The sequence below is a fragment of the Dermacentor silvarum genome, chromosome 7 (assembly GCF_013339745.2).
Source record: "Dermacentor silvarum isolate Dsil-2018 chromosome 7, BIME_Dsil_1.4, whole genome shotgun sequence".
In the NCBI taxonomy this organism is placed as follows: domain Eukaryota; kingdom Metazoa; phylum Arthropoda; class Arachnida; order Ixodida; family Ixodidae; genus Dermacentor; species Dermacentor silvarum.
This window is the reverse complement of record NC_051160.1, coordinates 68,766,321-68,780,192: the sequence shown is the minus strand read 5'-3', so window position 1 is coordinate 68,780,192 and position 13,872 is coordinate 68,766,321. Positions and strand designations below refer to the sequence as shown.

General features: G+C 49.2%; 2 protein-coding genes across 2 annotated transcripts in view; both read left to right on the top strand.

The window, feature by feature from the left end:
- The first annotated feature begins 1,946 nt into the window (after positions 1-1,946).
- LOC119458940 (uncharacterized) lies at positions 1,947-4,064 on the top strand. Its single transcript, XM_037720796.1, has one exon. It carries the CDS (start codon positions 1,947-1,949, stop codon positions 4,062-4,064), a length of 2,118 nt encoding a protein of 705 aa, XP_037576724.1.
- Positions 4,065-12,684: 8,620 nt separating this feature from the next.
- The window catches only part of LOC119458157 (uncharacterized), an 80,314-nt gene continuing 79,126 nt past the window's right edge, over positions 12,685-13,872 (top strand). The window contains exon 1 of the mRNA XM_049670807.1: positions 12,685-12,707. Coding sequence (XP_049526764.1) covers positions 12,698-12,707 — 10 coding nt within the window. The 5' untranslated portion in view covers positions 12,685-12,697. The remainder of the gene's footprint in view (positions 12,708-13,872) is intronic.

Genomic DNA, 13,872 nt, shown 5'->3' with positions numbered 1-13,872 from the left:
AAACGGATGAAAAAACAACTGTCCGCAGTTGGGGAACGAACCCACGTCTTCGCATTACGCGTGTGATGCTCATATATATATATACTTAGTGACGCGTCACCATGCTTTCACATATGAAAGGGTTACCTGTCTAGCAACTCATTCAGTTCATTCTATGACTGCCATGGGTAGACCGCGGAAATTAAGGGCACCAAATTCACAGCGTGAATTTAATGCTCGACCATGTGTGGTGTTTGATACAGCTTCGCTGGGCATTCTCGTTCGCAGGCCGGGATGGCGGCGAATTTTTCTCATTGGGTAACCATAGAATTGCTTACGCATTTGAACTACAGACACCAGCTGCAGCACTGCAACAGGCTGCAGCCTGCAAACTCCACGAGGAGCTGGAAGGAAGTCTGCTGGTCTAGACAGATGGATCAGTCCTAGCGAACGGATCGGCCGCTGCAGCCTGCACCATCCCGGCTAGGGCGGTCAACAGACAATGTCGGATCCCCTTCGCCGCGAGCTCCACCACGGCAGAATTAGCGGGGCTCCACCTAGCCGCCGATGTCCTGGCTGAGGACCCTCCTGGCCAACCGGTGGTAGTGCTCTGCGACTCGAAGCCAGCGCTCCAGAGCTTCATCAACCACCGCTGATCAGAGCTTACGGGGGCCTTGCTCAGCTCGAAGTTATCTGCATTGGCTGCCGCGGGGGTCACCACCTCGTTTCACTGGCTACCTTCCCATGTGGGAATAGCCGGTAATGAAGAAGCGAACAACCTCGCCAAAAGCGCCCACCATCCTGAAGTCCCACTCAGACGAGCAGTCGCTTCCTCTGATTTTTCGAGGCAGCGCCTGTAAAAAAACTACTCGCAACAGTTCACCCGGATGCCAGAGTGGCAAGCGGCAAGGGTCCCAGGCTACTTCCTGAGGGTGGCTTTACCAGAAGGGAACGCACAACGTTGCTTCGACTGCGCACAGGCTGTGTCTGGACGGCGGCGTGGCTGCGCGCCAAGGGACCCTCCAGCTCAACGGCCTAAGAACGTTGCGGCGACCCCGAGACCCTCGACCACCTTCTCTGTGCTTGCCCAGCGCTGGCACAGGACCGCTCAATGGTCACTGTCATATGTAAGTGCCGCGAGGTGCCGCTAAAAGATCGGAGCGGCCACCCAAGCTCTGGGAAGAAGAAGTGAACGGGTACACGAGCGCGGCGGCACGAGGCGAGCTCGAAGTGTTCGAGCCAGGCGGGCAGCAGTACCGAGCTCCTGTGGTGAACGAGGCGAGCTCGCAGTGTTCGAGCCAGGCGGGCAGCAGTTCCGAGCTCCTGGGGTGAACGAGGCGAGCTCGCAGTGTTTGAGCCAGGCGGGCAGCAGTTCCGAGCTCCTGGGGTGAACGAGGCGAGAGGACCTGCCTGGCGAGACGTCCGTGGCAAGGTGCGGAGGATCGTGGAGCCGGGCGTGGACGAGGGCGTCCGAGGAAACAGGGCGAGCGGTGTACGAGCTGGGCACCGAGGTCGTGCTGGACAAGGCGTCGTTGCTGCCGTTGCTGCTCCTGAGCGTGCCGAGCCCGAGAACCGTGCTGGACGGGGCCTGAACGTGTCGTCGTCGCAGTCGGCTCGAGCACAGGTGAATCCGCAGCGCCTTGGACGACGGAAGCGTGAGCCTCGAAACACGGGACTGTCACAGCTCGTTTATACTCGTGTGCTGTGCGTGTGTGGACACACTGACTGCCGTTACGCAGATCATCCACTATGTGTATATATATATATATATATATATATATATATATATTAAAGTTTCTTTTTGAGTTTATAATTGCTCCAAAACGACTCTCTGTCTCTCTTCCGCATCACTGCGCACTAGCGAAAGTGCCGAATAGTCCCAAACACCACAATCTGGCGTCCGCGACAGGACTAAGCTCGATTTCCATCCGTAAGAGCCACACTTCGCTTGTGTGCAGTGGTCGGAAATGGACTGGGAGAAGTTTATTCCGATAGGCAAGGAGCTTGGCTTGTCAGGCAAAGAACTAAAAGAGTGGATTGACGAGCAGCATAACCGAGAGCGAGATAAACGAGCCGAGGACAGGGAAGCAGCGCGAGTCGCGCATCAACAGGAGATCGCTCGACTGACGGCGGAACGAACTCTGCTAGAGTCTAGATGTCGTCTTGCAGAGCACGCGGCTGGAACGGTCGAAACCGTTAGAGAACGCGGGGACAACAGCGGTGAAGCATTTAGAAGTCCCCACAAGCTTATTCCACCCTACCACGAGGGCCGCGACGAACTCGATGCGTACATACAGCGCTTCGAGCGGGTAGCCACCAGCCAGGGCTGGCCAAGCGACAAGTGGGCGCTATCATTAAGCTTGTGCCTGTCAGGCGAAGCTTTGAGCGTGGTCGGACGCATGTCTGCGGAGGATGCCACAGACTACCAAAAGCTGAAGCAAGCTTTATTGCAAAGGTTCCGGTATACCGAAGAAGGATACTGCCAAAAGTTTCGCGAGGTTAAACCAGAGAATTCTGAGACAGGCTGGCAGTTTGCTGGTAGACTGCTCGGCTACTTTGATCATTGGCAGCAGATGGCGAAAACAGAGAAAACGTATGAGGCATTACGAGATAAGATTGTATCGGAACAGTTTTTGTTACGCTGCGATGAGAGGCTCGCCATCTTCCTGAAAGAGCGAGGATGCCGTGACCTCGACAAGCTAGCCGAAGCCACTGACCATTATTTGGAAGCGCAAGGCCTGTCAAACCTAGCCAGAGGAAAAGAAGAAAGAGAAACCAGTAAAGCAGCCCTGCAGAGCAAGAACTGCGGAACAGAGGCCAGGAAAGAAAAGGTTGAGTGCTTTCTCTGTGGCAAGCAAGGGCACCGTGCTGCAGATTGTTGGACGCGGTCAAAAGGACCAAAGTCCTTGTCTTGCTGGAAGTGCAGGAAACATGGCCATAAAGCTGACGAGTGTCCGATTGTAAAGGGCAACGACAAAGAGGCGTCAAGTACTGTTGAAGACTACGACCGGATGCCAGCTGCGCGGAATGACGAATACCAGGCTTCTACCACTAAGACAGAAGAGAAAGCAAGCCCATCTGCAAGAACAGCTGTAAAATATATTTGTCTTGGTCTTATGACACAACAGCTGCCGACGGCAACTGGATATCTCGACGGACATCCGGTGACGGTGCTGCGAGATTCCGGTTGCAATACTGTAGTCGTCAGGCGTTCGCTAGTACCGGAAAAGAATTTCACCGGTATCATGCGTACCGTTTACCTTCCGGACGGTTCGTCTAAGCAGCTTCCAGAAGCGAAGGTCTACGTAGACTCTCCTTTCTACCGAGGTACGACGCTGGCACTCTGCATGGAAAAGCCACTCTATGACGTTGTTCTTGGGAACATCAACGGGGTGCTCTACCCCGCTGGTACTGACATGTCACGTGACCCGTCTGATGTTTCAAGATTGCGTAAAGAGTCGGCACCAGCAGAGGAGCCTGTTCGACACCACAGCGTGTCCCAAGATAGAGCGACCTTGAGCGCAGCGACAACAAGGAGAACCAAGGAAACGAAGTTACCGGCTGCATCGAACGCTCTAGATGTGAGTCCACAAGTTCTGAAACAGGTGCAGCGAGCAGATCATACCTTGGAGGGTTGTTTTTCGTTGATCAGGAAGACAACGACAAAGCGATCAGCAAACGTAGAATTTGTTTTGATCAAGGGGATCCTGTACCGACGCTACAGATGTCTGACGAGGAAGGAAGTAGACCAACTGGTTGTTCCCCAAAGCCTGCGCCAGTTCGTCCTTAAGATGGCGCACGCAGGAGTTTTGGCCGGCCGCCAAGGTATCAAACGCACCACTGATAGAATACTAGAAGAGTTCTATTGGCCAGGCGTTCAGGCTGAGGTGACACGATTTGTGCGCTCATGTGACATCTGTGAGCATAGTGTTCCGAAGTGCCTAGTCGGACGTGTCCCCCTAGAGAACATGCCGGTGATTGACATGCCGTTCCAACGTGTGGCGATTGACATAATCGGGCCACTCTTACCGACATCGGCAAAAGGAAACTGCTATATACTAACATTGGTGGATTGCGCAACGTAATATCCTGACGCTGTTGCATTGCCAAGTATTGAAATAGAGAGGGTAGCAGAAGCGCTGGTAGAAATGTTCTCGCGCGTGGGAATTTCACGGGAAATCGTGAGTGACCGAGGTCGATCGTTCACTTCAAGCTTAATGCGAGAACTTGGCAGACTACTGTCCTTCCGACGATTGCCTACAATACCAAAGCACCCTATGGCAAATGGCCGTATTGAGCGCTTTAATGGAACGGTAAAGCAAATGATACGGCGCATGTGCCAGGAAATTCCAAAGAATTGGGACAGTTACTTGGCGCCATTATTATTTGCTTATAGAGAGGTGCCTCAGTCCAGTCTCGGCTTTTCGGCTTTCGACCTACTGTATGGTCGATACATTAAAGGACCAATGGCCATACTAAAGGAATTATGGACATGAGCAACTCTTGATGAAGAAACAAAGACAACATATGGTTATGTTATGGAGCTTCGCGATCGTTTGCAGGAGACGTGCATAATTGCTCAAGAAGAGCTACAGAAAGCCAAGCTGTCACAGAAGAAATGTTACGATCGCAAAGCCAAGCCACGTCACTTCTGTGCCGGAGACAAGGTTTTATTACTGCAACCCTCGGAAAACAACAAGCTAACTCTAACGTGGCAAGGCCCATTCCCGGTATTAGCGAAACATAGTGAAATCGACTATATTGTTGATCTTAGAACACGCACCAGTCTGTTTCACATCAACCTCCTTAAGAAGTATGAGGAGACACCACCTTCGACGGACACGGCTGGACGCGCGGCTGCCACGTTGCAACAACAACCGCAAGAGAAACCGTAACTACCATTGTCTCCACAAGAACAACGTAAGACCTACCGTGACGTCAAAGCCGCCAACACCTTGACTCGTGAAGCGAGAAGCACGTGGACCGAGAGGGCCTTGCTCTCGTGTGGACAGACCAGAAATCCCACGTCTATCTCTTCGGCAAGCAATTTGTACTTCAGAGGGGTGACCTACCACTCGTTTACAAGAATTTGCAGAATATACAACGGGTAGCGAATATGTAGGCATGGACTAAATGAGCCGAGTGTAAATTTGCAGCGTGAAGTGTGCCTACTGCATTTGCTACCTTTGTGGACATTCATGAACAACTTATGTACGTGTGGAAAAACTCTTACATGTGAACACTTTCTGCTTTACGGACTGCGAACTTTACCCATGCACGTGCTTTGAAAAGTTGTTTAAATGAAACAACTTTCTAAAGTGGGGGGTAAAATGTCATATGTAAGTGCCGCGAGGTGCCGCTAAAAGATCGGAGCGGCCACCCAAGCTCTGGGAAGAAGTGAACGGGTACACGAGCGCGGCGGCACGAGGCGAGCTCGAAGTGTTCGAGCCAGGCGGGCAGCAGTTCCGAGCTCCTGGGGTGAACGAGGCGAGCTCGCAGTGTTCGAGCCAGGTGGGCAGCAGTTCCGAGCTCCTGGGGTGAACGAGGCGCGCTCGCAGTGTTCGAGCCAGGCGGGCAGCAGTTCCGAGCTCCTGGGGTGAACGAGGCGAGAGGACCTGCCTGGCGAGACGTCCGTGGCAAGGTGCGGAGGATCGCGGAGCCGGGCGTGGACGAGGGCGTCCGAGGAAACAGGGTTCCTGCTGCCAGTGCTCGAGGCGCTGGCTGACCCGAGTGCCGCCGGTACCTGAGCTGCTGCACCTGAGCTGTGCCCAGCAGCGTTCGTCTGGCACAGATGTTGCTGTGCTAGACGCGGTCCTCACGTGCGACCGCCGCACGTGGATTGTGAGCGGTGTACGAGCTGGGCACCGAGGTCGTGCTGGACAAGGCGTTCCCTGGCTGCTGCCGTTGCTGCACCTGAGCGTGCCGAGCCCGAGAACCGTGCTGGACGGGGCCTGAACGTGTCGTCGTCGCAGTCGGCTCGAGCACGGGTGAATCCGCAGCGCCTTGGACGACGGAAGCGTGAGCCTCGAAACACGGGACTGTCACAGCTCGTTTATACTCGTGTGCTGTGCGTGTGTGGACACACTGACTGCCGTTACGCAGATCATCCACTATATGTATATATATATCTTAAAGTTTGTTTTTGATTTTATAAATGCTCCAAAACGACTCTCTGTCTCTCGTCCGCATCACTGCGCACTAGCGAAAGTGCCGAATAGTCCCAAACACCACAGTCATAAATGCCTACAGGCAACAGGGTCTGCCTGCTGCGACAACCAGTGACCTCCTGTTCCCATCGCCTCCCAACCTCCGAACTCTCCATAGTCTCTTGGAGTTTGTGGAGTCGAATGGGATCACTGCCCATCGCTAAGCGCTCGCCCCCAGCAGGCCATCGCCTTAACCACTGGCCTCCTCCATGATCGGATGAGACTACTGCTGCTTCTCCTTCTCTTCCCTTCCTCACATCTTGATCTCCCACTTCCCCTGACGCTGCGCCGTGCTCCTTATAGGGCAGCAGAAATAGGCATCACTTTCATTAATAAATCACTACTACTACTACTGCTTTGACAGGGTGAAATGGAGGAGTATTTTTTTCAGTTGTGTTCCAGCATAGATCCAGAGTTTTTCTTCTGAAGGAAGCCGTTTTATTACCCTTTGCATGAAGTTCAGAGTGCAGCAAACAGAAAGGGACATTTATATCGTTATTGCGCCACCAGAACCTGCCGAAGATACAGACGAGGAGGACGATGACAACGGTAATTCTGTTGCTTTCGCCCTGAACGACGTCTGTAGACAGTGTAGGTTAGCAAAGCCTGCAGCGATACCCCACCAAAATGGTTTGATCGCAATAGCATTATTGGGGACGCCGTAGCCACACTCGTGATAACGGCGTTGCCGTTCATCTGCTCGCTGGGTGTCACTATATCCCTGTTTGGGCGCTCATGACTGATGGTCACGGTCACGACCCAGAAAAAAATCGGAAAGTGGCTGCGATGCAGACTTTGTCACGCCCGAACATCATGGAGATGTGAGCAGTTCTTTGCCACTTTGTGCCTCGCCAAAACAGGCGCTTCAAAAAATTTCATACAAGAAGGTAGGAGGGCAATGACAAGTGCCTTGACCACTTAAAGCCCACGTGCGTATTTTACTACATGTAGTACATCATTGTAACTTGAGAACCAATAAATATTTCTCGGTATTTTTTTGAGGATGTGGTATTTGTGTTATTCTTTCATTATTTACAAACTTTGCTAAAAATCTCAGAGGCAGCTTTATCATGGGTAATAATGGCTTAAAGTGCATGTGTTCGAATCATATCAAAGCTAAGTGTTGGACGGATTCGCACGCGTTCACACGAAAGGAAATTCAAGGAAGAGTGAAGAACGCTCACTAACACACTGAAGGCCTCAGGCGTTGACTAAGGTTACACGTCTCGCTTGCTGGTACGACTTATCAACAAGCCACTGAGAATGCGCACTGACAACTCGGTTAAAATTAGCATTTGTCATCTTCGTTCTCGTTCTGCACTCCTTTTCTGATTCATAATTCTTGCTTAACAATTGAGGAGATCCTGGGAAAGTAGGTCCCCGCAGGACCAGCTACCCATAACATTAGAAAAGTGGTGCTGCTACAACATTGAAATCAGTTGCTAGGCTGATTATTTTATATACGAAAGGCTAGGAACGTCATACCCCTCGTCGATAGCTGGTGTCGCGGCGGCAGCTGGCGCACCAGTAATTTTTACCGGGAAACGTTTCCGGGGAGCTCTACGTGCTTCGAGTTGCTGTCGCTAGCGCCTCATGATCAATTAGGTGGTTCGGACGCTTGCTTTGAGCTTGTTTGTTATTGAAAGCTATGCTGTTCTGAATGTATTATGCGTGATTCCAAAGAATGTATGCACTGTTCGCTTCACTTTGTTGAGTCCTTGTAGCCTAAGCCTTACGGACATATGTCATAGCATTTTTGCTTGCTTTCTGCACAAGGCTACACTGCCCTGTGCAGAGTAGCCAAACGGACACTTAACTGAGTTAACCTCTCTGCCTTTCTCTCGTAACTGGTTAACTTAACTTGGTTAACCTCTCTCTCCTTCCTTCCTTCATTTATATGGGGGTATGAGTGCTTACGGGGTATGAGCCATTGATGATGATAGTTTTCTGTCGGACTGACGCGAAAAAACACCGTAATCCTAGCCATAGACAGCATCACTGTATACGTGTTTTCAGTAGACAGTATACGTGTTTTCAATTTACATTATATTGGCTGGCGCGGACAAACTCTCTCGTCCGGCACGTTGCAAACGAAGTCAAGTGTGGCGCGACTGCCTCGCTAATCGGGAGATCGCGAGAGGCAGCGCGTGGGTGACGCGTGGGCGCGGTTCACAGCAGCCACCAAACACAGACCTCCGTTCATGCACCGCTCTGTTTCCATATATTGTCTCGTAAGTTCCATAAGAGAGAATATTGGGTACGACTTCTAATCCATAAGGACATTGCGGGCAACATCGATGAATTCTACAGTAATAATGAGAGAGTAGCAGTCATCGTAATCAAGTTGAATAAGAAGTACAGAATGAAGGTAGTACAAGCTTACGTTCTAACCTCCAGTCACGACGATGAATAAATAGTACAGTTTTATGAAGATGTTGAATTAGCGATGAGAAAGGTATAAACTCAGTATACGGTACTTATGCGCGACTTCATTGAAAAAGTGGGGAAAATCAGGCTGGTGAACAAGCAATTCGCAACTATGGCATAGACTCTAGGAACTCTAGAGGGGAGATGTTGCAGAATTCGCAGAAAGGAATAGCCTCCGAATAACGAATACCTTCTTGAGGAAGCGCAGCAGCAGGAAGTGGACCTGGTAAAATCCTTATGGAGAAACAAGGAATGAAATAGATTTTATACTCTCTGCCGATCCCAGCATAGTGCAGGATGTAGAAGTGTTAGGTAGGGTAGGTAACGTGCAGTGACCGTAGGTTATTGAGGTCTGGGATATCTCTCAATTTAAAGAGCGAAAAAGTAAAATTAGTAAAGAAGAAACAGGCTAACCTAGGCGCAGTAAGGCTAAAAACAGACCAAACCAGGCTGGTGCTTGCAAACAAATATGCAGCTTTAAAACTGAAAGATGAGGATAACATAGAGGTAATGAGTAAAACTGTAACTAGGGCTGATTTCAGAAGCAACCATTGAAGTGAGAGGTAAGGCACCAAGGCAACCAGTAGGTAAGCTCTCCCAAGTAACAAAGGACCTAATAAAGAAACGTCAAAGCATGAATGTGTCAAACTCAAGAGATCAGATAGCATTTGCTGAACTGTCACAACTGATAAACAAGAAGAAATAAGGAATATTCTAAATTCTAACGCGGGAAGGATTGAGGAAGCCGTAAAATAAGGACGCACCATGAAATCAGTGAGAAGAAAATTGGCATAGGACAAGGCAAGATGTGTGTACTGAAAGGTAAGCAGGGTAATATCATCAGCAATTTCGATGATGTAGTAAAAACAACGGAAGAATTCTATACTTACCTGTACAGAGCCCGGGGCAACCAAGGTACTTTCATTCGAAGTAGTGATGAACAGGATAAAGAGGCTCCTTCTATGACTAGTGATGAAGTTAGAAGGGCCTTGAAAGACATGAGCAAGGGATATGCTGCTAGAGAAGATGGAATAACAGTCGATTTATTCAAGGATGGAGGAGATATCATACCTGAAAACCTTGCGGCCCTTTATACGCAATGCCTCACGACTTCAAGTGTACCAGAAAGCTGGAAGAACGCCAACATAATTCTAATTCATAAGAAGGGAGACGTCAAAGAATTGAAGAAATATAGAACCATTAGCTTGCTTTCGGTATTGTACAAAATATTCACCAAGGCAACACTTGATTTCAGTCAACCAAGAGAACAGGCTGGCTTCAGGGCGGGATATTCTACGATAAAATATATCCATGTCGTAAATCAGGTAATAGAGAAATCTGCGCAGTACAATCAACCTCTCTATATGGCTTTCATAGATTATGAAAAAGCATTTTGATTCAGTAGAGATACCAGCAGTCATAGAGGTATTGCGTAAGCAAGGAGTACAGGAGGCATACGTGAATATCTTGGCAAATATCTGCAAGGATTGCACAGCAACCTTGGTTCTCCACAAGAAAAGTAGTAAGATACCTATCAAGGAAGGGGTCAGGCAAGGAGACACAATCTCTCCAATGCTATTTACTTCATGCTTAGAAGAAGTTTTCAAACTCCTAGACTGGGAAGGCTTAGGAGTTATTATCAACGGTAAGTCTCAGCAACCTTCGGTTTGCAGATGACATTGTCCTATTCAGCAACAATGGGGACGAATTACAGTAAATTATTCAGGACCTTAACCGAGAAACGTAAGAGTGGGCTTGAAGATTAATATGTAGAAGACAAAGATAATATTCAATAGCCTGTCAAAGGAAGACGAATTCAGGATAGCCAGTCAGCCTCTAGAGTCTGTAAAAGAGTAGGTTTATCTAGGTCAATTACTCACAGGGGACCCTGATCATGAGAAGGAAATCTACAGAAGAATAAAATTGGGATGGAGCACATACGGCAGGTATCGCCAATTCCTGACTGGGAGCTCATCACTGTCGTTGAAAATAAAAGTGTACGATCATTGCATTCTACCAGTGCTAACATAGGGGCAGAAACTTGGGGGTTAAGAAAGAAGCTCAAGAGCACGTTAAGGACCGCACAATGAGCGATGTAACGAAACATGTTATGCCTCACCTTAAGAGACGGTAAGAGAGCGGCGTGGATCAGAGAGGAAATGGGAATAGCCGATATTCTAATTGGCATTAAGAGAAGATAAAACGGGCAAGTTTGCACTCGTTTGTGCAAAGCTTAGGCACAGTGAAACTGTCGATCCTCAAGTCTTACTGGATGCTACTGCTGGGCATCAACTTTGTTGCGGCCAGGTTATAACGTGGTTACTGCTAGGTTCTGTAACTTCGTTGCTGCTAGGTTTGTAAGTAGGTTTTCTTGGCCTAATATTTTACTATCACTTCGCATTATTAGGATCAGCAGTTTGACTGTGCCTAAGTTTTGCACGACCGAATGCAAGCTTGCCCGCTTTTTTAAAGCTTAACTACGCATGTAGGGAAGCTATTCTCGAGCGATCATTTTCGGAGGTACCTGCCCTTTCGCGACATTTCACGTGACTAGCGCTGCACGCGTCGGCGCCTACGAGCGACAGTGTTCCTGGCATGCCACAAACACAGGCAGGTTAGCCAAGGTTGGCACAGTGCCAAGAACGTTGTTGCTTGCCGACGCCGAACGCATTGGAGGGTAGCCACTCGATATAGCGAAAGCTCACACGACTAGGCGCAGCCACTTTTATGGCAAACTCCGAGGCCTAGCGCATGCACACTAGGTGTTTACGTCAGTTATGATGTGGATGGTTGCTAGGCGACACATACCAGCTATTTTCGGTAGCTTCGGCGTGGCGGGAAACGGTTTACCAGTTGCTGCGGTAGCTCGGCGCGGCGGCTGCGCGGAGTGTTCCCGTCGGTGGGTGTGGCTTGGCAGCGGCTGCTGCGTTTCTACTGCTTCGGCGCATGCCCGGCTAGGCGAGGTTGGGCCAGGTGGTGCGCAGCTATGGCTTGGTAGTTGCTAGGCAATGGCGGGGTGTTTTCTGCGGACTTCAGACGATTCTCCTCTAGCATTAAAAGCTTCGCTGTTAAAAATTAACTTGCTGGGCGGACCATGTAATGCGTAGGATCGATAACCGGTGGACCATTAGAGTTACAGAATAGATATCAAGAGAAAGGAAGCGCAGTCGAGGACGGCAGAAAACTAGGTGGAGTGATGGAGTTAGTCAATTTGCAGGTGCACGTTGGAGTTAACTAGCGCAAGACAGGGGCGATTGGAGATCTCAGGTAGGATGCGTTTGTTCTGCAGTGGACATAAACATAAACTGATGATGATGAGATCAAGATGATGACGATGAGGTGCCATCGGTGAACAGACGACGAGCACTACTCTGGCCTCATCTCGTAGCCATCTTCGCCGCAGAGCCCGTCTTCCGCGGTCCTACGCTCTTCTTCTCACGCTTTCACCACAACCTCCTCCTTGATTTTCCTCCTCACGTTCTCTTTGCATTCGCCGTCTTTCATCTCCTGCTGCGCTGCGCGTTTGTTTTCATCCTTCACTGTGCTCGTTCGCTCGGTTACACCGTGGACCCCGACGCCGAAGCTGGCCACAGGAACGGGTGCTTAAGAGCTGTGCTATAAAAGAGTAGAAGCCGGCAACTGTTCTCGGTACATGAGTCGTGACCACTGCGAAGTGCACATCGCTGTTAGAACAAAGGCTGTTTGGAACGATGGTTGTTCCAACTGTGCGGCTTTTCGCCACCAAGAATATTGCCTGGATATTGTACCAATGAGTGACCTCGGTCGCTGTACAGTGCAATTTTTGCTGGGAAAGAATAAAATGCAGGTGAGAGATGCAGCTAGAGCGACAAAAAACTAGCCCTACTCCCCCCGCGGATGGTCTGCATCAGCGGTCATGACGGCATCGAGAGAATTCGTCCAGAGTGCATCACTTGCGGCGTTGTCCTGCGAAAACTTCACGTCGACGGCGAAGGATTAGTGACTATTATTTTTTCCTGTTTTCTCTTCGTGCTTGCTCTTTGATAGAAATACGAAGGCGTGGTTTATACGTTATTACGTGCACATACAAGATTGGGCTCCTCCTCATGCTGGAAGGTTGGTGATATCAGTGACTGCCTGTCTACTTTCCAATGAATATGATTTTTTAGACATTGGTTTAGAGTTAGTTTTATTTCATTTAAACAAATAATCTTAGACCAATTTTTAAGTGCCACGCATAATATTTATATGGGTGTGTCATCCTTGCGCGTCTCGGCTTTATTGCAGATTTTTTTTTCGACACTGCTCCTGGAGCATATATTTCACAAGCCTGATCACACTTAATTTTGCAGTTTTGTATTTTTCAAACTCATAATGACGCTATCTAAACACATTGATAGAGATGTGCTGGGGTCAGTGACTTTTGTGTGAGCAACCTTGAACGAAAAAAAAATATCGCAGGTTATACCAGCACTATAGTGCTGGTATTGTAGTAAGCTTACCTAGATACTGTATAATGACTGTTGACAACTTCGAGTGTTCGTTTTTAAATCATGGTAATCCATGTTAACACGGAACTGGTGGGGCGATGAGGATATGGGCAAGCAGATTCGCAACTCTGGTGAAAGTTCATATGAAAGTCACACCAGGTTGTTTCACGTGTTTTAATTCCTTCCAATATCCTACGCAATTCTACGGACTCACATAGGGGCCAGAATGCTTCCACAAAAGCATCACGCTTTAATCAGTGAACGTCTTTTACGCTTACTTGGATCACTAGCCACGTGTACCTGGCCTATGTGTCGCACTTCAATCAATCTCTTTGACAGCAACTGCGGTCAGAGGGTATGGGCCGCTGTGTATGTGTCACTTGCCGATGAAAAACAAAAATTGCTTTCATTTCTCAGGTGGTGGACCGAGTCGGGCATGTGACATAAATATTCAGACAATATTCTCTGAATATCTGCTCAAACAAGCGCCACGCGAGGACTTCGCTGTGGCGGTGGTATACGGCACAGCGTTCCCAGAGGGAAGCGTGAAAGAGCATCCCGGCTGTTCAAGCCCCATAAATGGCGCGTTTCGATGGTTGCGCTACGGTGTGTCAATGCATGGCTTCAGTTCTAATCGCAGTAACGTCGAGAATATTCATGAGACGGGCCCTGCCGGATTTGCTAGATGCGGCGTCTCTGTCTAACTTTTTTATAGTCACTATGATGAGTCGTCCGAGGCGACTTGATGATATTCTGAATAGACCATAGAAACTGCGGAAGAACAACTAAAT

Excerpts from the sequence above, each read along its gene's own strand:
- LOC119458940 (XM_037720796.1), top strand. The coding sequence starts at position 1,947 with ATGGACTGGGAGAAGTTTATTCCGATAGGCAAGGAGCTTGGCTTGTCA.